Source organism: Aulonocara sp. 'chitande type north' Nkhata Bay, linkage group LG8 (assembly GCF_057382095.1).
Source record: "Aulonocara sp. 'chitande type north' Nkhata Bay isolate Kocher_YH1m ecotype deep benthic linkage group LG8, A_spYH_male_GT1.1, whole genome shotgun sequence".
Classification (NCBI taxonomy): Eukaryota; Metazoa; Chordata; class Actinopteri; order Cichliformes; family Cichlidae; genus Aulonocara; species Aulonocara sp. 'chitande type north' Nkhata Bay.
In genome coordinates this window covers 18,222,920-18,249,514 of record NC_141351.1, presented here as the reverse complement: position 1 = coordinate 18,249,514, position 26,595 = coordinate 18,222,920, and the positions used below count along the sequence as shown (strand labels likewise).

The 26,595-nt window shown below is 41.9% G+C and overlaps 1 protein-coding gene across 6 annotated transcripts in view; it reads left to right on the top strand.

The window, feature by feature from the left end:
• Window positions 1-24,490, top strand: part of usp54b (ubiquitin specific peptidase 54b) — a 57,711-nt gene extending 33,221 nt beyond the window's left edge. For 5 of the 6 annotated variants that reach the window (XM_086304032.1, XM_086304034.1, XM_086304035.1 and 2 more), the window contains 13 exons: window positions 3,038-3,184; window positions 5,319-5,468; window positions 6,028-6,220; window positions 6,446-6,628; window positions 6,959-7,178; window positions 9,052-9,432; window positions 9,515-9,642; window positions 9,741-9,899; window positions 14,419-14,566; window positions 16,770-17,602; window positions 19,530-19,657; window positions 19,750-19,875; window positions 22,202-24,490. In XM_086304032.1, the coding sequence (XP_086160158.1) occupies window positions 3,038-3,184; window positions 5,319-5,468; window positions 6,028-6,220; window positions 6,446-6,628; window positions 6,959-7,178; window positions 9,052-9,432; window positions 9,515-9,642; window positions 9,741-9,899; window positions 14,419-14,566; window positions 16,770-17,602; window positions 19,530-19,657; window positions 19,750-19,875; window positions 22,202-22,288 (2,883 nt within the window). In that variant the 3' untranslated portion in view covers window positions 22,289-24,490. Of the gene's footprint in view, window positions 1-3,037; window positions 3,185-5,318; window positions 5,469-6,027; window positions 6,221-6,445; window positions 6,629-6,958; window positions 7,179-9,051; window positions 9,433-9,514; window positions 9,643-9,740; window positions 9,900-14,418; window positions 14,567-16,769; window positions 17,603-19,529; window positions 19,658-19,749; window positions 19,876-20,097; window positions 20,238-22,201 lie in introns of all 6 variants that reach the window. The other variant, XR_015130756.1, reaches the window with a different exon arrangement.
• The last annotated feature ends 2,105 nt before the right edge of the window (window positions 24,491-26,595 follow it).

The window sequence follows — 26,595 nt, the reverse complement described above, 5'->3', positions numbered from 1 at the left end:
TGTTCAGAGGAAGATCGGTTTGAAATTATACATGAAGACGGAGTGTTTTTGGAGTAAGAGCCGTGCACGAAATGCGAACTGTAAAAGCAATAACGGGAAGAGAAAAAATGGCGTACGTGAACAGAGGAATTTTCAATGATTCCTTTGTTCTGCAGGCTTGTGTGTTGCGATGCCACATGGGGAAGTGCTGCTGCTGAATAGATCCAGTTTGACCACACACACCCACCTCTGTCTGCCAAAGTATCTGTACAAAGAGCCTCCTCTCTGGGCACGGGCGAGCAGCTGCCCCTCTCGTCACACAGCACAATCACCACTTCCACTGCTGCAGCCACACTAACACACACCCAGTGTTTCTTTAACCACGGTAAACGTTGGCATTGTGTGCGCAGTCCCACGGGAGACACACAACCTGTCTGTGTTTATCTTTCATCACTTGCAGCGCTGATCTTTTGTTAATACCACCTTGGGCGTTGCTCAAACAAAGTGATGGTATTTGGATGGAAGCGAGGCTGCTGGATGATACTGTAAGTGTGAGATTGAAGATAGGACAGTGCAGGGACTGGATAATGTGATTGATGGCGAAGTTTTGCACAGGCGATTTGAAATTTGGCGAGTTGTGAACTAATATCAGTGCAATAAAGTGAATATGTAGATGAGATGATCAGTGTTTTAGCTCTTCAGATGTTCATCAAAATGTAAACATTATACTGGATCACTGTGACATGTGACAACAAAATAAAAATGTTCATGTTTTCTATGTAGTCTTTTAATGTGACACGTTATTTACTCATAGGATTTACTCAGTGCTCCCGTTCATGTTTTTTGAGTAGGGAATGGTGTGTATATATCTATATGAAACATTTAGATCTTATAAGACTTACAGAGTGTATACTGTGATTTATTTCAGAGCACATATAACATAAATGCACTATTTAAGCTGCAGAAATTCTTATCTTCCCCTCCGATGTACTAGTGCTGTTGCTTGGCATCCCTGCCTGCTATTTTCAACCCTTCCACCACCTCAGCATCCACCCACGGGAGGGCTGTTTACTTATTATGCCCCAATTTTATCCATCCATTTTCTTCCACTTATCCAGTTCAGGGTCACAGGGGGGCTGGAGCCTATCCCAGTTGTTACAGGGCGTGAGACACGGTCCATCCAGGACAGGTCGCCAATTTGTCACATTCACACCGGCAGCCAAATTGCAGTCACCACTTAGCGTAATCCCGTGCATGTCTTTGAACTGTGGGAGAATGCTGGAGTATCTATGTGGTGTGGTGTTGCGCGCTAAACACCCCACCTCCATGCCACCCGCTCCCCAATTTTTATGTAACATATTTACATGACACCCATCCTGGATGCCAGCCTGGGCGCCAAATTCAAACTATATTTTTGTGCTGTAATAAATCTGTGATGCTTCACTAAAAGATATTACATTTAAACTTTTACTAGTAACCAAGTTTCTTCAGAACCAGCCAGAATTAGACTGCAGTTTTTTTTATATTGCAGCTGATTTAAACAACTCTACACACCGTGGGCAGTGCATTGCTATGTTACCCCATCAAAGTAATCCATTACTATAGTTACTGTGATTGTTCATTTGGTAGAAAAAATAAGACATGTCACTATCCAATGTAATGAAAGAAAAAAATTAGAATTATTATTTAACATACTTGGCTGCTGCTGGCTGTGCAGGATTCAAATGTATGTATATAAGTGATCATAGATTTATGGCTTCAGATATCCATTATCTATAATGATACATTTATTATATGCAGTCAGTGACCATGGTGGTGACAAATGACTTGTGAAATGGGCCTGTGTGTTGGATTTTTGTAGTTTTGGCTGTGATCCGTATTGATATAATAAAGCGGTTTACATAATCTAGCTAAACTGTTGGCTTGTTTACAGCCTCTCTCATCAGCTGTGGTGGTTTAGGAGTTTATCAATCCTCCATGAACGATCTCTTCAGTGACTCCATTATTAAAGATGAGAAAGCATTTTCATTCCGCTGCTCTTTGATTTGTCAGGAAGCAACAACAACAAGCTTTGTGTCATTTTAATCTGAAGAATGCCACAATCAGCGTACTGCGATCCTACAGTATCATTTGACCAGCAGCCCTGTTATATAACTCTCCGTGTCTTGGAAAGGTCTGCATGGCCACAGTGATTTAAAAAAAGAAAAAGAATGGTGGGGGAAAAAAATCTTTGCATATAAAATTCAACGATGAGGCTGCACCGATCAATGCTGTATTATGAAGCAGAGCGAATCTGTTTGCACAACCGTTTGATGAATGATGTTGTCAGCGGCTGTTCCCCTCAGCGCTGAGAGCTAACTGAAGCTGTGTGTCCCGTCCATGTGTCCTAAGCATACAGATAGCCTCGTGTCTCAGTGCTGTGCTGGTTGGCTGCTGCTCCCTGGCTTGTGTTTGTGTCCCTTTCTGAGAATTGAGAAGCAGACCCTGGCAAAATACCTTCCTGCCATTTCTGGTGCCAGTGCAAGACAGCCCGCCGCCCACAAAGGGAGAGTTCTGTGTGCGATTGTGCTTATGTGTGCGAGTGCTGTGTTTGGCAAAGTGTCTGGTTGCCAGGGTGTTCTCAGGCTGTTTCCGAGCCTGCTCTGCCAGCACTGCGTGCATGCTTGCGTGTGTACATGTGTGTACGTTTGTGTGTGTGTCTGTGTGCACCAGCTCTGTGGTGGGTCATGACTCAAAGGAAGGATTCAGAACACACGGTTCTGAACTCAACAGAAGGCCCAAGGGACAAATACAACTCAGCACAGCACTTCTTCCTCTGTCGTTCTCTCTTACAGTCCTTTCATGATCTCTCTGTTTTTTTTAGCCTTTTGTCTCTGTCCCTCACGCTCCTACTGTTCAGGTTTTCCGTGTGTGTGCGTCTTCATTACTGCCAAATAGGGATGGCTTTAGTGATGTGCACACTCTGTAGCCTCATCACACATGATGAATAAAGCTGTTTAATCACGCACTCTTTTTTTGTTTTGTTTGTTAACCTCCTCTCGTCCTTTCGCTCTCACAGAGTAACTGTGGGGAGGTATTGCGTATCCGCCGGGTGCTGATGAACTCACCGGAGATTGTGTCCATCGGGCTGGTGTGGGATTCAGACCACTCTGACCTAGCAGAGGATGTCATACACAGCCTGGGAACCTGCTTGCGTCTGGGAGATGTAAGCGACCGCACATTATACACTCCTTTGAACAAAATTAGCGTATATCGTGTGTTTCTATCCAAGCAGCTGAGCCCAAACTGACATAAATACACAGATGTAATTTCCCTAATATTCTGTGGCGAAAATAGCTTTGTGTGCAGTGTGTATATGTGAATCAGAAGGGCTGTTAACTCCCAGCAAGCACCAGACGCCCCTGGGCCTTTTCAAGTCTAATTTCAAAACCAGTCAGGGTCGGTAAAAATACTCATAAATACTTGAATTTTATTGAAGTGAAGGTGAAAATTTGTTGTTTTTTTTGCAGAACAATGGAAACGTCTAAGATTAAATTTGTTGCAATTTAAAAAGTTTAGTTGACATCTGCATGACACTTGTTTTTAAAAGCTTAGAGCCAAATAATTGTAATCTCTTGCTAACAGTGCATGCATACTGGCATACCGAGTGTTTTTGCATGCTAATGTTTTGCAGGAGTGCTGGAGTTTTTTGGTTTTCTGTCCTTTCAAGTAAGGGTTCATGGTAGATTAGTGGCAATGCTCCAGAGCGCAAGCCTGACAATCATACACTGAAATTGGTTTCTCTCTTTTGTTTAAGAGAAAATGCATCACAGTCTACTAGTCCTAGTTTTTACAATAAAACAAAATATTTATGCATATCTCATACCTTTTGGAGAGTTGTTATAAAAGTGAATAAGGTCCAGGGTGTGAAAAATCAGAATACAGTAGAGTCCTAGATTTCCGGACCAAGAGTAGTAATTTGTAATTTGATCTACAGCAAACTGCTTTCTGCTAGATGTAAGCACATGCATAAATTATTTTTCAGCACATTATCACATGCAAACTGTCCGACACAAGCGCATGCATGGATGTATATGTATTTTCAGTGTGTGTGTGTAAACAAATACACAATAACTTGCAATAATGTGCAAGTTCAGCATGTTAAAAAAACAAATTCTGTGCAGATACGACGTAATCTTCCAGACTTTCAATTTTCTTATAAAGAACTCAGAACGCTACTTCTCCATTTACAGCTACAGCTTTTACACCTCTCTCACACACACGCGCACACACACACACACACACGTGTTCGACCTCTGATAGTCGGCGTCATGACTGAGTAATGTTGATGCATTTTAATGCCCCTGTTACATCTCCAGCCGCATTCCGAAGTGATATCCATGAATAATGGATTAGTGAATATGAATATGTGTTACAGTGACTCAAGTTTTTCCCTCTATCTTCTGTCTCCGCCTGCTGCTCTGTCTCTTGTTTTCATCCTGCAGCTGTGAGGGGAAAAAAAACAAGCTGTTGAATAAGAAAATCTGAGGTGTTATCTATTGAATTTTCCAAATTGTGTTTAGCTATTAAAAGTGTGTGCATTTCCCTCCACAGTTACTTTCACTTGCTGTTTTTCTGTATCTTACCCATCCCCCTTTTTTACACTTTTATGTCAGGTTTCTCCTCAGATTAGATAACTGTAGTGCTGCTGCTGCAGTAAACCAAACTTTATATTCAGTTAACTGTAAATCAGCTGTTAAATTTAAAAGGAATTAATACAGATCTTCGTTGTTTATCTGCAGATTTATGGGCTGCTGGCTGGACAAAAGAGTTGTGGTTGTGCAAACTTGTTAAGATGTATTTTCTGATTCTTTAAAGATTTCAAAATAATAAATAATGAAAGCATTTGCTGGTTGCAGGACTAGATTTATTCTAGCTTATTATGTTGAATCATGGAGATATATGGTTCATCAAAGCACAGTGGCTAGAATTATACATATGGCTATCAATACACTGCCTTTGTCTGTGCATGTTACTAGCAGTATCATCTGGAGCAAGTGACCTTACTAAGAGATGAGTGTGAGAGCCGTGCATCATTTCCACTTGAAAAACTGCAGCGTGTATGCAGCACTGTAGGTTTGTGTGCGCTTCGCAAGCAGAGGAAAGTGAGGAGAGTGAAGAATTACTGCATACAGCATATACTAGGTGAGCAAAAATGTGCTTGTATTCACATTAACTAACTCTTCTGTCTCTCTCTCTCCCTCTCTCTCTCTCTCCTATACCGCACACCTCTCCCCTGCATGCCCCCCTCCCTTCTTGTCTCCTCCCCCTCCCTCTTATCTCTCTCTCTCTCTCGGTAGTTGTTCTACCGTGTGACAGAGGAGAGGGCTCGCCAGGCGGAGCTCTACTTGGTGGGCATGGTGTGCTACTATGGCAAGCACTACTCCACCTTCTTCTTCCAGACCAAGATACGCAAGTGGATGTACTTCGACGACGCCCACGTCAAAGAGGTGAGACGTAGTTTGAGTCCCGAGTCTGCACGCTGCAACACAAGGAGCATCTGCTGCATCTTCACTTGTGCCTGTGAGAGCAGAAATGACAGGAGCTGTGCTGTATGTTAGTTTAAGTGCTGCACAGTCAGGTCTTTTGCAGTAGAGGCAGCTTTAGATTGATTATGTGTTTAAGGTTTAATCCCTGTCTTTGTTTAGATCTATACGCTTAAATCTCAGTGCAAGAACTGTGTTCATATTATGTATGTAATTTAAGTGTGAGTCCTTTTCTTAAAGGCTAAAAAAATCCTCATGAATACTCAGCAGAAATAAGAGAACGAACTTGTGTGCATGTACCTGTCCTAGGCTATCAATCATAGTTCACAATGAGGGTCATATTAGATTATTGACTGAGATAATATGATATCAATGAAGACACAGCAGCACCAAGTGTATTTGACCTTCTACTTTTAGAGGAATATGAGTAGCGTTATATCCTAAAACAGATAGTTATACTTCCTTTTTATGTGTGTGTGCTTATATAAATATATATTTTTGTGTGTGTGCTCTGCATCTCTAGATCGGCCCTAAGTGGAAGGACGTAGTGTCTCGCTGTATCAAAGGCCACTATCAGCCCCTGCTGCTGCTCTACGCTGACCCCCGTGGGACGCCGGTGATACTGCAGGAGAGCCCAAACCCCTGTACCAGCTCCAACCCGCAGCTGGAGCTCCAGCACTGCAGCAGCAAGGCTGGTTACGACAGTGAAGACTCTGGTACAGCAAAGATGATACACTCTGCTAAATATCAGATCGGGTTGATCTGTCTTTATCATTTGAGAACATGCGGGGTTATAGCTTTAAAGCTCTGACCTTCAACCCTATAATCTGCCTCTGCATACTGCAGAGCCTGTGCTATAGTATTATCATGCCTTTAAGTGGAAACATATGCGCATACAGGATTACCTAAAAGGTCACCTCTCTTTCTCTTTTCTCCCACAGGTCGGGAGCCATCCATATCCAGCGATACTCGCACGGACTCTTCGACAGACAGCTCGAGTCACCGAGGTTCTCGCAGCCGATCCCTCCACCAGTCTACAGGCAGCCACCTCTCCAGTGAATCCCAGACCACAGTGGTCTGTAATTACGACACTGGCACACCGCCGCTTGGTGCTGACGCTGGAGGTAATGCTGCTGGTCCAAATGTTCTTCCCCTTAAAAAAAATGCAGTTGCACCTTCAGTCAAGAAACCCTAATGGTTTAAAAAATAACAGCAAATACTCAAGTGTTTTCAGGGAGATGCAGAAAGTATCATTGTTGATATAGTTAAGAGCAAACAGTTATGCGTTTTCAAGTTTCGGTGAAGGGAAATGGGTTCTGCAGAGTCTTCAGGTTATGCGCCTCGTTAGTGGTTACTCTCACATTTATTTGCACTGCTGCCTGCATAATTGCCCCCTGTGGGATAAATAAAAATGTTATTGGATTTATTTTCTCTTCCTTTTCTCCCGTGTTCAGAGTCAGCAGTGGAGGGTCCTCCGCGCCCTCCCTCTCCTCCGCTGCAGGAGTACAAGGAGACGGCTGTCTTCCTCCTCTCCTCCCGCAGGCCTCTGACCTCCTCTTCCTCTTCCTCCCGTCCTCTGTCCTCCTCCTCTTCTTCCGGAGTTGGGGGCTGCGAGGGGGGGATTGGGGGTCCCCACTGGGAGGATGAGAGCACTAGCAGTGAGAGCAAGTCCAGGTACTGCAGCACTCGTACACATCGGCTGTAGAATTAGGTGAAAGCAAGATGAAAATATTTCACGGTAATGCCTTCTTCAAATCACACGTAAATACTCACATCTCTTCAGGGGAAAAAGTAGAAGTGCTTATTAGATATGGAGCTTATTTTCATGTTGTTAGGCTACTCATTCAATATAACTATAATGTGTATATATATATATATATATATATATATATTTCAACACTGTACCCCAGATTGAATTGAAAAGTTAACACGCTGCCCTTCAGCCTGTTAGAAAAAAATCCAGATGAGGAAAAATCTCAGATTCCTCGCTTTGAGTTCATAGTTAAACAGCTCTGCACACTGTGAGACACACAGCAGTCTGTTCCTTCTGATCTTTAAGTGAAAGTTTGAGATAATAACACAACACAGCTTAAAGAAAATAAAATGCACAATATCACAAGAATCGTGGCTGTTAAGTGAACTGTAGCTAGCATCCTATTGTGGGGCACATGCTCAAAGGCTGTGAATGCCCACTTTTTTAAGAGTTTTGGAAGTGAATTTTCAATTTATTTCTGAAATGGCATTTGTGAAATGTCAGTGGAGATTTCCTTATATAACGAGTTTTCAGTTCTGAAACAAGCCAAACAGTTGTGAGGTGAGTCGTGACCATAAAAAGATTTGATTTGGATAAAACGACTAAAAAAAGGCTAAAAGTGCAAGACTATTTACATAATTACGTTTAAAGGTAAAGGAACTTCTCATCCAGCAACCCTTTGTAAATCTAGTTTCCACAACAAAGGACTTTCAACCTTCTTGAATTTAATAGGTTTCATTATCATACTGGTGTATAACAAAAGGTTGGAATATATTTTGTATTTTGTGATGTGTATGTAACAAAGTATAGCCTCATTAGCAACATGTTACAGTCCTTCACTCTTGACTGAAATCAGATTTTCTTGGTAACAGCGACCTCCACCAATCAGAAATGTTGCTGTTTCTATTCAATTTTTCCAGTAGTGACAATATGAATAAAATGTGCGTTTGTTAAGATAAGGTTGATATCATACAGACTTGTGCTTGGTTAGATTGCTTTGGCTTCTCAATCAAAGTCTGTAACCTCACTCTTGAGATCGATCACCAGACTGTTTAGCTGAGTTACGGCTAGCTGACTAACTGGCCCTGCCTTGCATCACTCTGGGCTAGTTCTTTGAAGAAACATTTTCAGTTATACACCTTTGCAAGATTTATTGTTGCATGAAAACAAAACATTATAGACAAGTTAGTATCACGGATCACATTAGCAGGTAATTTGTCAAGCTAGCCAAGTCGCATTTTCACTGAGATTTGAATTTGCCTGCAGTAATGTAAGCTAGCAAGAAAGCTACAGTAAGTAAGTTAGTTGTAGCTTAGCTAGACCGCTTGAATCTGGCAGTGCTTATTTTGTAAAATTTGCTGATAAAGTAATGCAAGGTGGTCATTTTGTTATGTTAGTGATTAGTGTACTCCATATTATGAAAAGATGTCACTTTGGATCTTCTCTAAAACATGTCCTAAATTATGGGCACATAAATAAAGGTATTACTGTTCTGCAGACACACGGCAACTAACGTCATGAGAAACTGTGACAATCATAGAGGCCTAAAGACCAATCAGTGGCCTGACAACCACTGTTCGCTCTCATCTCTTGTGCAATGTGAAATTGGGATTTAACACAAGAAAAATTATACGTGTTGTACTTTTAAGTAAAAGAATGAATCATAAACAAAAGTAGACATTCTGCAGAAAATTTTACTTTCTTTTGCAGTTTTTAAATAATTTTTACCAGAAGACTAATTTTTTTCAGTCAGTAGACATGTTCAGCATTGAATCCTTGTTCTTTGCTCTCTAGTTCTTCTGGAGGCCGCTACAGGCCAACTTGGAGGCCCAGGAGAGAAGCGCTGAACATCGACAGCATCTTCACCCGACAGAGAGGCTCCTCTGTGGGCTATAACACTGTGCCTGGCCCGCCTCTCCCTCCAGGGCCTCAGGACTCACTCCCTTTAGAGGGACCTGCTCCACTGCTCGGATTGCAAGAAGTAGAAGCCAGAGAAGTTGGGGAGTTGGAGGCGGGGTTTGGGCTGGTTGGGCAGCCCAGGTCTCTGGGCAGTGGGCGGACGATGGGTCCCCCTGCCCCTCCACCTCTGAGAGGGGTGGAGCACCAGCCACGTCTGATTCAGAGGATGGAGAGTGGCTACGAGAGCAGCGAGAGGAACAGCAGCAGCCCCGACAGGTAGGAAACTTACAGATACAGATTAGTTTGTTTGCATTATCAACATTTATGCCTTTCGTTTACCCTTTTCCTTTGTTTACAGGGAGGTGGGGCAACAAAAACGGGTGCTGATGTCAGGTCCTTCATGGCGTTCAGTGCCTAAGTCCAAGAGCAGCAGTGCCATCCTGCAGGAGCTGCCCCCACCTACTTGGAGTGGTGGCACTAATGCAGGTGTGTGTTTTTGCTTAATTTCTTCAACATGCATTTAAATTGATGAATATTTTCATTCCCCATATTTCTCGTGTGTGTGTGTGTGTGTGTGTTTTCAGGCCCAGGGCGTAGTGAGCTAGACGAGCTTCAGGAGGAGGTAGTGAGGAGAGCCCGCCTGCAGGAGCAGCAGAAGCGAAGGGAGGCGGAGCGGGAGGCAGCCATGGGATTTAATCCCAAACCCAGCAAGTTCATGGACCTGGACCAGCTCCAACACCAGGGTATGGATGAAATATGGAAACATAGAAAATCAGCAGCTGGAAGTTGGTAGTGAATATGTATGGGAGTTATATGCTTATGAAATACTTCCAGCGGAATGCAATTTGGGCTTCATTTGCCTATGTTTAATTGATCTTTCCTGCTATTTCACTGCCCGCATCAACACTGATTTACTTATACAACAGCTGATGAGTAAGAAACCATTTATGTAAATTTAATGTGTTTAAACCTTTACCCCTCAAAATTGCATTTAAAGCTGCGCCAAGCAGAAACCCGCATAGCAAAGGCCCATCTAGACACTTCCATGTCTCAATTTGTGCTTCCAAAAAAGAAAAGGTGGATATATCTTTGGTATTAAAATGTTATGCTTTATGCTGATAACATGTATATTTATGCTAAAATCTTGCCTGGTGCAGTTTTGAGGTCACCTGTGTCTAGATTAACAGTCACAGTGACTTGTACGTCCATGTGTCTGTCTGACCTCGTCTTTGTCCTCGTTCCCATCTGTTGGTCTGTCTCTCCATCTGTCTCTCTCTGATGTTTTTTTTTTTTTCATCCGTCAATTAGTTCAGTGTGTTTTATTTCAGAGGACGTGTGTGTTTGTGTGTGTTTGTGTGTGTGGATCTAGCAGTTCCAGCTGTGTTCAGTGTAGCTGAACAGAGCAGAGCACAAATTCCTGTCAGATTAGTTTTTACAAAAATGGAAACTCCTGTGGGGCGTTCACTGACCGGCACAGAGCAGGAAACTCTTTCTGGGTGATTCCTATTTAGAATCACAAGCACAATCCAAGTTCAGTGCTCCGATATCCTGGCTATCCTCCAGAGTTTACAGTGTGTGTATTCCTCTGCTTCCAAAAATGTGTTTCTCTACCTTTTTCGTTCTTGTGTGGTCTATAATGATGTGGGTATCTGTGTGTTATGGTGTGAGCTTTAGATTGTGTCTTTCTTTGACTCGAGTCACACTTTAAGGGTCATTCCATTAATTTTACAGTTAGTTTATGAGTATTGCTATGTGGCCTGTAACAAAACGTTCTGTGATTTCTTCTCCGTTTCTGGAGAATCGGTATCGGCTCTGGGATAATTACTCAACTGATGCCCTCTGAGACTTTAAATGTCTATAATAAACTGTGCATATGGACTTCAAAATTTGGGTATGTACCAGGACGTGAGGTTCTAATATTAGACTCTCAGAGTTGCTTCATGGGGAGAGCAGAAGACTGTGGTGCCTGACTCATATGAAGTGGGATCACAAAGTTTTATAATTCCACCTGGTTTAGTTATTATTCCCTCACAGCAAGAGGGTTCTGGATTCTAACTTTGGCGTGCACGTTCTCCGCGTGTATGCCCGGTTTTCTTTGAAAGCTTCAATTTCTTCTGCCAAAAAAAAAAAAAAGAATCATGCGAAATTAAATTCTAAATCTTATGAGTTTCATTTCGTGGGTAAAAGTACAGCTAACTTTCACTTTAAGGTTGCTTCCTTGTGCATTTCTGGGCTTTTGCTTGCACCTCTTCGGTTTTTAAGATTGCTTCCTGGAAATCCACTTTATTGATAAAGCTTATAGTGGATCAGGTGATGCAGCCTAGGCATCCTTCACCCTTTTCCCCCCTCCCCTTACCCCAAAGCAGTCGCATCATATGGCTTTTCTTCTCTGCTCCTGGTTCTGCCGGAGGTTTCTTCCTGTTAAAAGGGAGGTCTTCTGTCCTACTTTTGCCAAGTGTTTGATCATAGGGGGTTATCTGATTGTTGGGGTTTTATCTATATTTTTACAGGGTCTTTATCTTACAATATAAAGTTCATTCAGGCAATTGTTGTTGTGATCTGTGGCTATAGAAATGAGATTGAATTAAACTGAACTGGGATCCAGCACACACTGCAGATGTGCAGCTTGTCAGAATGGGACTTCCATACTAGTAGCACCCAGTGCTGGTGCAGTGCTTCACAGGGAGACCGCATTAAACTGGAAATTAGCCAGACATGCATTTTTACCTGTTATACACAGAATCACAAAAACTTTCAGTTGTTCCTTTAATCAGGTCTGAGTATTATATTTTGCACATGCTTTTTAGCCACAACAGCAATGCAGCTCTGTGGATAGCAATGTCAATTAGGCATTTTGGTGTTAATGGAAATAGTATAACTTCTGCTGAAAGCAGATGACATCAGTTACTTTTTCCTTTAGCATGCTCCTTGAGTCAAATGTTTTGTTTTCTCATACTTTCAGCCTCTTTATTTAGCTTTATTTAGCAAATGTTAACACGCTCACACACAAAATCAACATCTTAAATGTTGTTTATGCAATTAAAAACAAATAAGCTCGTGTCGGGCACCACTTACAAAGTCATTCATGCTGTTTAAGTAGTTATACCTAAAACAACCTCAGCTGCAAATCAGCTACCAGCTTTATAAATAGCAGTGAAAGAATTATGTTCACATCTTGTCTCGACTCAACATTCAAATTAAAGACTTGGGCACGGTCTGTGTGACTTCAGGCTTGACTTTAGATCGACTTTGGGAACACATGGTGTTCCCAAATTATGTGTCCATATTCCTGTGTGTGTGACTTTTTCATGAATATTTGATCAGTTCATCCACAAAAGATATTTTTCTGTCATGTTTTATTGTGAAGACGTGTTTAGGTGTGTGTAAGTGAGAGTTTTATATAAACCGCAGGTGTTCAGGTTTTCCCCTCCTACTCAGAACTAACTAAATCTACATCAGGGATTATTATGTTGTGTCCTGTCTGCCCTACTGTGTTTGCTTCACTGTGTTTAGTCTCATGTACCTGACACTCACCTGTGTGCACATTCAACCTTGATGAAGTGAAAGGACGAGTTGTGAACGAACAGATGGCATCACTATCAGTGCTATTGTGTAACAGAATTTGGGTTCCCACACCCGTATCGATGGATTCGGGCATACTTCAAACAATCTGCCTCAGTGTTTCAGAGGTTACAGCCAACAGCAACAACAGAGCTGCCATCCGCCTTCCTTTCTTCTGCCTCTATCAATCTGAAGTCTATAAACTCAAGCCAAAACGGATGATGGCTGCTCTTTTGTTGTCCACTTGTGCATTCTTTGTAACCAACTAGCACCACTGAGAGTGCACACTAAAAAAAACCCTTGGTCTTAGAAATATCTTTGTAGTTTATTCCCTTGTCTGGTGTGTGTGGCTTCATGAACGCAGCCCCAGTTTCAACTCATTTATCTAATGTTCAATTTTTGAGTCACCAACAGTACAAGTTAGTATATTAATGTGATTACATCAGAGTTGCTAAGTGGGAAAAGATGCTGGGTCCCTGCTATGAAATCTTCCTATTGTTTCCTCTTATGATATTGCCAGTGTCTGTCAGCTTGAAAACAAGAGGGTGTCCTCAGAGAAAAAATAACTGCCAGTTTTGTGCAAGTTGAAATCACAGGATCAGGGTAAACAATGTAGCCCAGGCAGAGAAGAGGCACAAACTTTGACTTGACAGTGAGCCTGCATAAACTGGTTGTCATACCAAACAAAGGAAGACTTAAGAAGCAAAACATCTGAGTGAATTAAACGGAGCGGGGGTCTGTTTTCTTTCATGCATCTATAACTTTTCATTCGCTTTTTTTATCTCTTTCATGGTTTCACAATCTCAGTTTTAAAGATTTAACAGGTTTATGTGGTGCAATTTGTTAATCTTCCCTAAAGGGTTGTCTCCTTCTGCACCTTCTGTCTGGGTTTCATTTTGGTGAAGGGGCTGCAAGGATTTAAATCAGGCGAGCATAGTAGTGAGGGTAGGTAGTGTAAGGAACATTATGGGCACATGCAAGTGGTCAGAATGAGACCTCCACAGAGTGATTTAAGTAAAGACCAGCTTTTGAGGCAGCTAAGAGTCTGACAAGTAGACTGCCTTGAAACAGGGAGCAGTCAAATTTAAGTCAGGTGAGATTTTTGCTTTATTTAGAGCATTTTCTGTCAGTTTGGCTTTGTAATAGGCACTAAATGCCAAAATGCTATGACATCTGTGACCCTCGGTACCAGCAGCAGTAGCTGTGGCACTGAAGAAATTTGCAGTAAATTTGGAGGAAACACAGCACTATGGTTTCTACATTTATCTAAAAGCCACTGATCGCAGCTGTTGAGTGTTGGATCCAGTTTCTTCTGAACACAATAGTAAAAACTTGTTGTTATTGCTGCAAAAACCTGAATTGTAAGCTTCTAAGTGATTGGATATTTCTCACCAAAATGATTGGGGATTGAAGTTAGGTTAGGTTTTGAGGACATCCCACTTTGCAACTCTTGACTTATGTAAAATACTCACACATTGATTTACAGCAGCAGAGTGTAATGCATGCTGGCCCCCTCACAAACACTCCTTCTGCTCTGCTTCTCTTTTCTCTCTCCTTTTGTATTATAATCGTTTACTCTCATCCCTCCTCGTGTCTCCTTTCTTGTTCCGTTCCTCAAACTTTCTCTCGCTTCCACTCTGTCGTTATATCTTTCTGTCTTATTCTCCTTTTTATCTCCTGCTCTGTTGTTAACATCCTCAGCTGTGCTCAGACCCCTGCATGAGGCTAACGCTCATAGCGGATTGGCTGTAGCTGCGTGCATGAGGAGCACTGGGGCCCCAATCAAACGCAGGCAGGAACAGGAAATGGAACGGGAGACAGGAAGCGCCCGCCCACAGGGCCCACGCAGGTACCACCACTGTCAACCCTTATGTATCCACAGCGGTGCCTGTCTCAAAATCACCTCAAAACCCCTCACTTCCCTCCCCTTCCTCCCTCACTTCGTGTTTGTCCAAGCTCAAGCTGTCCTCAAACCCACCTCAGGACTCCGCTGTGTGTGTCCTCTGGGTGCTGGCTGTGTAGAAACGCCTCAACACCCTCATGTGTGCGTCTTCAGCTCTGGCTGGACAAAATCCCAGAAAGCTTGATTTTGTAACCCACTCCCCCAGCACTGCACTCTCACATCCAGCTCTGTGTATGTGTGTGTGTGTGTGTGTGTGTGTCTGAATGTGTACGTTTTCTCAAACACACACCCTTGACTATATACAGCAACTTATTATCCGCTTTGTGTTTGTGTGTTTGTTGCAATGCAGTAAAAAGCTGCTTTGCTGTTCTCTGTGTTGCCATCAAGAAGAAAAAGAGGGAGAGGGAGAGAGAGTTTCTCTCGGCTTTTCTGTGCTTCACTGCTTCCCTTCATTGTTGTTGTGCTGCTCTTTGTAGCTTTGTGCTGCCAAGGCTTCCCTCTGCTCTTTGTGTGCTGCTGATCTGTCCTTCTGTGCACTGCAAAGCTGCAGTCCATCACTGTGTTTCTGTCCTGTGTGCTGCCACGCGACTGCAGTCACAGATCCCGTGCCGCGCTTTGTTTCCGTGCTCTCTGCTTCTATGTTTGTCTGTTACAAAAATTCAGTCTGCTTTCCTACTGATGTGCTAGTTTTGTTGCGTAAGGAGGGGAAAGTGAGTTTTAACATCAGTTTCATCAGTTTTAATATTCAGAAATCAAAGTATTAAGAATCTGAGATGCACTGATGACTTTTGATAGCCAAACACACATAGTTTTAAAAATTCCCAATTGGATGCAACACATGCAAGAGACACGAGGCTTAATGATGAAAACATTAAAAGAATAGAACTGAAAGTTAGTTGAAAAGGTCAGTTTGGTTATTGACCTGCAGATTTTTTGCCAATTAATCATCCCAACTGTTTTCCTAGGAAAACTCACTGCATTTGTTTGTTAATTTGTTTATAGTAACCTGAATGTCTTTAGATTTTAAAAATATGCAAGTGCAAAAACTGTACAGAATGTCCTAGAAAAAAAGAATGAATATAGTGAGCTTTATTGTGAAGTTCTAGTCTTTTCTCAGGATCTTAGATTCTTACTGAGTCAGGAAATTAGATGTATAATCTCAAATGTGCCTTAAAGGGCGGTCATTAAACTCCTAAAACCTCAAATATTCTTTTGTTAGATCTTGTAATTAGTTTTGCTGCTCCACTCTGAAGAACCAGCACAGACCAGAGACTGATTGAATGTGCAAACTAAGCCATGTTAATATTGATTTTAGTCTGTGTTTCATTAAAACTGAACTTAAACTGGAGTAAAACTTTTTTTTTTCTAAAATAATAAATTGTAAATCCAAACTGTTAACAGCGAGACTGAGGGAAAAGAGGAGGTGGAGGCAAAGCTCTCAGTGTTCTGCCTCTTTTATTACCTTCCTCCTCTCCTCTATTGATCAACATAAGCCTCTGATTTATAGCTCAGTGCTGCAAAGCCTGCTGGGTAATTACTAACGCTGAAAAGAGACAGGAAAGTTAAAGTGGGGGACGGGGGTGGGCGCTCACATAGACACACGTGTGTCTGTGCACACTACACAGAAATGTACAGACTTTCTATTCACACATACAAGCACACACACGCACAAACATTAATAGTGTCTCATGTCTCTGAGAAAATCCACTAATGTTCAACATATATCATATCCCTCATTTATCAATATATGCAAATCAATAAAAGGATATGAGACTGAATTAGTCTATGTCATAGATTGTTTTCAGTGCTGATATACTGCACCAGTGCAGAGTAGTGGAAATCTGATTACATTCTGTGTAAGATGGAAATGCTCAAATCAGACACTTAAGTTTGTCATCAGTCAGTCAGTGCACCTGAGCTTGTGCCTGATTCATAAACAGCATGGCTGTGAAATCTCATACACGAAGCGATGCTTGCACAAGGCTGTTTGTCCGGTATGTAAGTGAGCTTGTGTGTGTGTGTGTGTTTGTTTACCTGATGTGCTGTCGTGACCTTCCCTCTATGCAGTAACTCACCTGACGTCAGAGCAGCTTTGTTTTTCTGTCCTGCTGCCGGCTGACTGACGCGCTCCCTCTTTTGCGTCCTCCAGTGAACAGCCTGGCCCGGTCCAAGTACTGCTGACGCCCAATCAGGAGGAGGAAGAGGACCAGGCAACGCCCAACAGGGATGCTGCTCTGGGCCAAGGCCAGAACCCGCCCCCTCCGCCCTATCGCCCCCCTCCCCCTCGACCCCCGCTCACCCTCAGCATCGCTCACCCTTGCGCACCTTCCAGCCAAGGGGAGGAGGAGGATGGATGCGCGGGCAGGAGAGGGGAGGAGGAGGAGGATGGGAGGGAGGGGACAGGGGTGAGGCTGTGTGAGTTGCTGCAGGCAGGGGGGGTGAGTGTCAGACCACTGGGGAAGCACTTAGCCATCTCTCTGCCCTCGCTTCCTCTGCGTCTCTGGGATACACAAGTCACACACACCTCACACTCCGCATACCTTGAACCCACTCACGCACAGCCTCCCCCACCTCCTCCCCCTCCGACCTCTAATCCACCCCTGTCTTCCCCTCTGGAAGCCTCCGGGCAAAGGAAACCTCTCACGCCGCTCTGGCAACCACCGCGGCCCCATTCCCCCGCGGGCACTGCTCAGCATTGGCCGAGGGAAGAAGCTGCTTCAGAGACACGTCATTGGTCCTCCTGGAGTTTGGACCGCCCCGACGCAGTGGTGACGCCGTACGAGACACCCCCAGACCGCTGCATTCCCATCAGGCCGCAGGCATCCAGTCAAAACTACAGCTACAGTTGCCAGTCCTCTCCAGGTCACTACAGCTCCCAGCATGCCCCAGGGCGACACAGTAATCCCTGCTGTGACCGCAAAGAGGCTGAGTTTTCTGAGCTTGATTCCCTTTACCAGGCCAGTCTGCTGGCTGGAAAGACAGGTACACACACACAGACACACATAGCCACCATAACACAATCTGTAACTATTGGAACATTTAAACCCACCATTCAGTGAAATTAATTGTGCTCAGAATATGACATACCGTTGTGGCGTAATGACTAAATTATTAATTTTCACTATCAACTTAAATTATATTCACGATGCAAATCTCCTGTTCCACCACATCCCAAAGGCCTCTGTTGGATTGAGATTTGGTGACTGTGTAGGGCATTTGAATAAACCAGTTCGAGATGATCTGAGCTCTGTGCTTGCTGGAAGTAGCCATCAGATGGTTGTGTGGGAAAATTCCCAGTAGATCAGCAGTTTCTGAAATACTCAGACCAGCCTGTCTGGCACCAGAAACATCTCATATTTAAAGAGATTTGTATTTTTGTCCATTCTGATATTTGATTTGAACTTAAGTTCACATTTTTGACCACGTTTTATTGCTTTCATATTGTATGGCTGATTCAATACATGTAGTGAGTGTGTTTGGGCCTTTTGATGTACGATAAAGAAAGGAATTAAGGATGTCATACATAGACTCTTAAGATCTTAGAAATTTGTGATAGATTTTTGACAATCTCTGCAAGTTTTATGGATTAAGAAAATTGGCAAAGTGGTGAAAAACACTAAATACAAAGACAGAAAGGAGGGAAATGTAGAACCACAGCGAGGCACATGTGAAAACAATAATAACACAGGAAACAACTAAATGGTGGAGACTACAAGGAATGTGACCGCATGTCTTTTATTTACAACATAGAAAACTCTTTTTGCTTGTAGGCTCACTTTTTGAAGCAAGCTAAAATGCTCCATAGATTTTTTTATTCAGCTGTAGTCCAACTATAAGCACATTTTTAATTTATGTCCTCAAGTATAAAACCGCTACAAAATTATATGTACGATCAACAGAACTTTGTGAACTGAAAATGAGGATTTTACACTGGTTTATACATGGGGACAATTTAACAATTTCAGTATTTTTTTTGGTCTGTTTACTGTAATTAGCAGTGGTAGCTGTTAATTTCCAACATGCACAACAGTATATTGTTGAGATTACCTCATGTTATATACTGTGCATATCAGTATGTAGTATGGAACTGAGACACAGTAAAGAGTACTGCAGTAAACAGGCTACTGCAGCAGATGTTACTGCTTTCCACTTTTATATTGATTTTTCTATAGGGTCACTTCTCTCTGTGTTAAATGTAAAATTTTAGAGACATTAAAGAAATGCTTTAAAAAAAACTTTGGAGTTTCAGTGAAGGCCTCGGTCTCGGTCTGTTTACTGCTTCGCAGGTAAACATCGCGCTGGCTCATTAAATATATACCAAGGATGTGAAACTTATTTTACATTGTGGGCACCACACTGTATCTCCCACTTTGATCCTAAATAGGACAAACCAGTGAAACTCCCCTTTTAGCCAGTGTAAAAAGTTTAATTACACATTTAATCTCTTAAATATGTCAATTTTAAAAAAAAGAAGACGTGCAATTTCAACTGTCTTTTACATGATAAAAAAAATGCTGCCGTAGCAAATGAAAGAAATCTGCATAACTTTTTGGGCATAAATTGTAAGAAATAAATGTTTAAAATGAATAAAATGTAGCTCATTGCCCAGACTGCTTTAGTGGGAAAAGTTGCAAAATTTCTGAAAATATAGTCCAAAATGTATTACCTCCTTCTCAAAGCCATCCACTGGGTCAGATTTGAGTCTTTTCCGGGATGATTCTGGCCCTTGTGGCCTTCTGTTTGACACGCCTGATATATACTGTATGTAAACATTTGTCAAATCATAAGCAAAGTTTGTTTAAGTTACTTATTAATGAATTCATGAACGACACAGGAAATGTAAGCTGTCAGTCTGACATAATTTGCAGACCACGCTCTGTTCATATTTTCACCATCTGTGTGTTCCCAGGCTGCAGCCCATCGGAGAGGCTCATATCCAGGGTGGGAGGGCAGGCTCGCTCCAAGACCCCCAACGCAGACATGGAGAGGAGTGCGTACGGGGCGGACTGCACCAGCACCCCCACCTACCTCAACAAGGCAACACCTACATAGTCCTTTGCAGAAACTGTTCATGGGTCATCAGTTGGATCCATTTTCCAGCGTCTGACAGACATTTTCTCCCTCTGCAGCCAATGATGTTGCGGGATTTTGGGGTGGAGCCTGATGATGGGGAAAACCTGAGGAGAATTGGACGCAGCCTGAGCGGCACAGTAGTGACCTCGCGCCGCAGCCGCCTGACTGCAACCCGCAGCTTTGTGAGTGTGACTACTTGGGCTCTGCTGCCTCCTTGCGGCTATGCTGTTAAACTGCACCTGCCTGATGTCTTGCGGTCACATTGCTTTTCCCTGTGCTCTTCTTCCCCCCTCCCTCCCCCCCGCTGTTTGTCTTGTTTCTTCCTTTTGTCCTGCTATTCTACTTGCAATCTGTCCTCCCGCTCTCTTCTTCTCTTCCTCTTCTGTCCTCTGTCTCTCTCAAAGGTGAAGCAGGCTGATGTCAGTGCCTCTCCTTGCTTACTTCCTCTCTTCTGAGTCCCTGTTGCTATTCCACCACTATCATCTCCTTCATCCTCCTCATCACCAACACCTTCTCATCACCACCTCCCTCCACTGCTTCACAGGTAAACACCGCGCTGGCTCATATGATGTTGCACTGTGTGTTTCGCCTGCATCAAGAGTGGATTTTTGGCTGGCTACTTTATGTGCCAGATAAGTCTGTTTTAGAGCAAAGTAAAAGTCTTCTCCTCTTTTTTTTTTTTATTATTTTTCTCGTGAATATTCGCCTCCTGGCAAATTGGGCTCATCTGGCACAAAAGTAGGCTGCATATCCATATATCTAAAACCAGGGAATCCTCACTGATTTGCAAAAAATGTGAAGACCCAAAGGTGATTTTAAAAGAAATTTGGCCTGCAAATCTGTCATGTGTCCAGTTCATCTAAAATTCACAGAAGGAAATTTGAAATTCTGAAAAGTAAACACTGATACCTTGATTTAGAGGTTAAAAAAAGACACCTTCCCACTCTCTATAAGGAAAAAAGCTGAAAACAAGAGGGATGTCTTAAAAAGGCCCCCGAAGCAAAAACATTTCAGCCTGTTAGGTTTTCTGTTACGTCAGTATTACACACGACATATCTGCAGATGTGTCGGCTCTGTTTGCATCATATTAGTTTTTAAACTCAAATTGTGGTGAATAGTTTGACAGGCAGAAGTGTCGTTTCAGGTTTTTACACTTCAGCTTCACAGTGCAAAAATAACACCTCGCTGTGGGAGCTGAAGCTAATGCGCATCGATCCAAAGTATTTTTACAAGCTGCTGTACATGTCACACACCAATGGTCTCTCTTAGCAGAGAAAAACATAAGAAGAAATGATAATTTCTAGTAATTAATTAGCAGTGCATTCAAAATTCTCACTAAATCATGGCTTAAAACAATTGGTTTAAAAAAGTCAGCAATTGAGTAATCAGGTTTTCTTCAACTTCTTAATCTAAAAATATACATGCATTAAATATTGGAATATATGTGTAGTTTTTAACATACAATTTCTTTATGTCTTATGGTTGGTTGTATGTTATAGGAAAAGTTATGCATCTGAGCTGTTATTAGCTTATAATAAACAAGCAAGGGAAAAAAAGAATCAACAAGCATGCACGTTGGTCCTTTTGATCTTTTCTGTTTTAAATTCAAGGTGAAATTATGCATAACCTGCCTCCCGGCACTATGCTTTTACTTGCCAAATGCTCTTGGCTGTCTTGCATTGCGCTTCATTCACATGTGCAGGTCTTTAGACTGCCTCAGTTTTATGCATAAACAGTGCTATATGCTGTTTTCAGAAACCAGGATATGCTAGATACAAAAGATCCTAAATAAACCGTGCACTGTTTAGAATATGCATGTATACACAGTGAAGAATGACCAGTTTTTAAATGTTCCATATAAAAAGAATCAAATGTGGAATTTAACAGATTTTACTATTTAGATTATATGAAGCTGAGGGTGATGCACTGATTGGGAAATTCTGCATCCATACTCACAGTTTATAATTTAATCTCCCCATTTGGGCCAAAGAAGCAAATAAATGCTGATTATAAAGAAGTAGCATGGCTGTTCTGAAATTTTAGCCTCTATCACCACAGGTTTTTTAAATTTTTATTTATCAACAGTCAAATATCTGTTAATGACATCTTAAAAAGAGGTGTCACTGCATCCTGCATTGTTTGATATAGATCTTATATATATATAGATATATAAGATTCTGCTTTTGTATCGATGTACAAAAAGAAAAGATAGCGTAGTATTTTTAAGGTGTCCCACAGGGATTTCCCCTGGGATGCTGTACAGCTATAGTTTATCAGATTGTATGGGACAAGTTTAAGTAGAGCTTGGGGAAATAATTCTTGAGATCTTTGAAAACTGTGTTTAAAGCATCAGTGTGTGACAGTTTGTGTCTTTTACACTCTGTAAATCCCATGATTGAAGATACATGTGTAAAATCGAAGCATGTGTGCATATTCCTGTGAATGACCACATCTGTCATGTTTGACGTGCACCTTCTTACTAATCTGACCTTTTATCTTCATGTCCAGGAGCTGTCGGACAGTTCAGGGAGTTTCTGGCTGTGTCTGACGGGGGTCAAGCTTTCCTCAGACCATGGTCCTTCAGTGCTTCACTAATATCTTACCGCAACCCGTCCACGTGGGTCCACAACCGCTTCACCTTGACGGACCTGGAATCGGCTCAGGAGGATCGACTCAGCTCCTATCCTGTTCCTCCTCCTCCTCCTTCAGACGACATGCACACGCAAACACATGCACGCACACATGCACATCTGCACTGACGTAGAGCCTCCCTCAGCGCCTGCAGCACCCTGCTTTAGCCCCTTCTTGCCTTCCTCCCTTCCTCCTCCCCCTACTATTCTGTCTATGCAGTCACTCTGACCCCCAACTACAACCTCAACCTTTCCCCCTGCTTTCCGGGACTGTTTCTCGTCTCCCCCTGGGGTTTTCAGAGGGTTTCCAGGTGAGCTTGCTGCTTTTAGCAGTCGCTCACCAGCCGCATCCAACTAGGACTAGAGCTCTCTGTAGACTCGCCCTCCAACCCACAGGACCTTTAGCTCAGGGGGGGACTCTAACCAAGTAGCCACGCCTCTTCCTCTCTCTTCACGGGCATTTCTTGTTGGACGCACACGTAGCTGAACTAGGTCTGTTTCAGATGGACAGCCATATTTTTTTCTCTTTTTGTTTTTGGGTTTGTTTTTCTTCCTGTGTGTGCGCACAGTTAATCTGCCGAGACTGAACTCTCTAATAACTAAGTCGTGTACAGAAAACTCACATATGAAACCTGTATGTTAATTAATAAGACCTTATGGAATGTTGATAATGATAATTAACAAATATTGATAAACTTAAAGTGATACTTCCTCATGTCTGCATTTCAAATAGGAGTGGAGTGCACTTCACAAGTGTCTAGCTGGAGTTTCTGCCCCCAAACCGCTCGCCGACCTAATGACAGCTCTCCCGTTTCTACCGGGAGCTTGAACAAGAAAAGCGCTTCCTTTTTTCTCTGCTTCTTTCCCTCTTCTTTTCTTTCTGCTCCTCTTTTCTTGCTCTCTTATATTCTCGCTTGCTTTCTTTGTTCCAAACAGGAAACAGTAGCACCAGAAATAGGCCAGCAGCGGAGGAAAGTCTAGAAGGAATGAGAGAATGTAGGTTAGGAAACCCTTCTCTTAGGCTTTTAACAATGAAAACAGATGACTCAAGTGCACTTTGCAAGGTGACTCGGCAGAAGTGCACTTTCTGAAGGCTATTTGAACGTGGAGCAGCTGGAGAGAAGTCGATGCCGTTTGTTTTCACTCCAAGGCCTCAGGTGAACTTCAGTGACACTTATGAATTCACACTTTATTATTCCCCTCCCTCCTCCCACTGAAACTGGTTTTGAGACCTCAGATGTGTTCAGAAAAATGCTCATCTTCAACCTAAGACAGTGACATGTCTAATATGAACATGCTTTATATGATAGATATGTATTAGAGGTATATTTTCAGCCAGTGAGCTATCAGAGATGTCAACCATTCCTCAGTTGTATGAACAGTTATTACGACTTAATTCACTCTTCCCTTTATTGGGTAGCATTCTGACGTGTGTAGAGTACTTTTATTATATGCTTTATTCTGTTAAATATCGTATAAACTAACAAAGTCCTTATTAAACAAAAGGCCAATGTAATGTTCTTTAAGAATTTACTGATGTTGAATGAACGTTGTAACTAAACCAAAGGATGGCACCTAACTCAGAGAGTTAAAGTAAGAATTTATTTTTCCATTTAGGTTCAGATTTTGTGGTTGTATTTTTGTTTTTTTCTTCGTTTTTTTTGTGTTTTTGGATTTTTTTTGTTGTTGTTTTTTTGGATGTGGGAGAATGTAGCCAATTGTAGCGCATGAGTCCGCTATGCAAATCAACCTTCCCTCACAGTCCTTTACTGGAGACAGTCAGGAGGCAGACACGCCCACCCCTCACGGGTGCTCTCATGGACTCTGGCAGAGACACGGAGAGGAGGAAGAGAAGATCTCATGTTTATTGCTGCTGGTGAACTTTGTTGTTCTGCATCTACTGCTATGTTTCAACCAATGGAATGCAAAAAGAGAGCAACGAGGACGCAGAGAGCAAGAGGGAGAAAGAGCGAATGAATGTAAACTAAAGGATGAAAGTGTGTGTTTGCGTTAGAGGAGGGTGGGAAGCTAACTGACAAAGATGGTTATTTGTGGGTGTGTGTAGACTTTATGTGTCAGTTCTGGGGTGGTGTTGCTCGGGGAAAGAGGGAACCTGTATTTTTGCAATAAAGTTATTAACAATGCACTCCCAAAGGGGGCGTAACCACCGTAACATGTGTTTCATTATTTGTTTGTGGGGAGGAGAGCGAAAAGAACTTAACTTTCAAGAAAAAAGAAACCAACACCAGTCTGGTCTTAATCCAAATTAACAGGAAAACTAATTAAGCTCTTAAGCAGTGTTTTTCATATATTTACATATAATACACTAATCTACAGCTAAAATATTCCTCAAATATAGAAAATTTAAGAATTTTTGGTCAGTGAAACTAATAGTAATGCTTAAAATTAGTGTTTCAGCTCATCAAACAAATTTAAATATTACACAAAGAAAACACAAAATGCAGTTTCTAATGAAGGTGTTTATTATTAAGGAGGGAAAAATCCAAACTTACATGACCCTGTGTAAAAAACTAATTGCCCTCTAAAACCTCAAATTAAGTTGGTTAGGATGTTCAGGAACAGCCCAGCCACCACCAAGGCTCAAGTCTGTCATGAACTGGAAACTGCTGGAAATCCAGCGTCACTGTCCTCAGTGAAGCAGGTTTTTCTGTACATCACTATGGACCGAGAGCATGCCAACCAAGAAAGATGTCCCAGCTACAAATTCTATACCTTCAAGCTTGATTTCCAGCTGCCCACATGGACAAACCAAATAAAAAACAAGACATATCTATGGAGGATTTAAGGTTAGACAAGCATGGTGGTAGCGTGCTCTGAGACTTTTTTTTTTTTGCTGTCAGTAATCTTGATACATTCCACAAAGTGGATGGAATAATGAAGAAGGAGGACGATCTCCAAATTCTTCAGCTTTACTGCAAATTAACAGCTAGATGCTTGAAACTTAGACATAATTAGCTGTTCCAACAGGACAGTGATCCAAAACTGGTTTTCAAATCCATCAAGCAGGATGACGTTACACTTCTGGAATGGCCGTTCCATAGTGCTGATTCTCAACCCTACCTAAAATTTATGGTCTGTGCTTAAAAGCGGGGTTTTTGCCAAGAAATCAACCAGTTTGAATTAACTCTACCAGTTCTACCAAGAAGAGTGGTCAAATATTCAGCTGTAATTATGCCAGAAGTTTATTGATGGATTTATTTAATCACTTAAATATTCAAAAACGAAATAAAAAATATTCTGTATATTCTAATACAAATTTTTTTTTTAATTTATTCAGGGATCATTTATATTGTTTAAGGATCAGTAACTGACCAGCGTTAGTTCCTGCAGTACTTGAAAAAAAACGGCTACAAATTTTTTTTTGCATCATATTTCTCTTAAACAGTGTTTAAATGTGTGTGAAACTGTGAAGCTATATTACTAATGTCTTCCATTAGGTCAGTCTGCAGTTAGCCTGCCTACCACTAGATGTAAGCAGTGATACGCTGGCCTGCCACTTGCATTTACCCGCTACAATCAGTCACTCCCACTCATGCACAGTAGTGTTGATATAATTCATAAGCACCCTCACAAACGCACACACATTGCACTTACCCAGGCAGCCTTTTATTATTACTACTGAACGTATGAAACTGTGTGTTGAGGAAATAAATATTTTACATCTTTAGCAAATGCAAAAGATTCAGAGTGAGATGAAGAGATGACGGAAGCCATGAACAGTGCAATAATCAAGAAGATGCACACTGATGATGAAGTGAATTTTGTATAAGTGATGATTATTTATCAAGAACACAACTGAGCTTCCATAATGAACACATGAAAAATATATTTTTATATAGCTACTCAGAGAAAGTTGATTGATCACATATAAAACACACAACATTGCATTAATTTGATGTCATGCCACTGTTTCTAGTTGGAGTCAGAATAGAAAGTGGGATCCTTTCAAATTTAATTAATGAGATGTTGCTAAGAGAAGTGTGTATCTTCCTTGCAAATGTCTTCAGCATTAGTCAAGCAGTCTGACCACCACAGCACTGCAGAAAAATATTCATGTAAAGATTAATCTTTATCAGTTTGTCAGGTAAACTCTGAGTTTTAATTTTCGGTTACACCTTGTTAGACTGCCTGCATCCTCTCTGCAGCACTTTATCTCTTCATTCTTATAAAACTAAACAATAGAACTGAAGTGAGAACCGCAGTTAGAAGTAATTTCAACCTGAGAACAGTAGTGAAAGGAAAAGTAAAGAC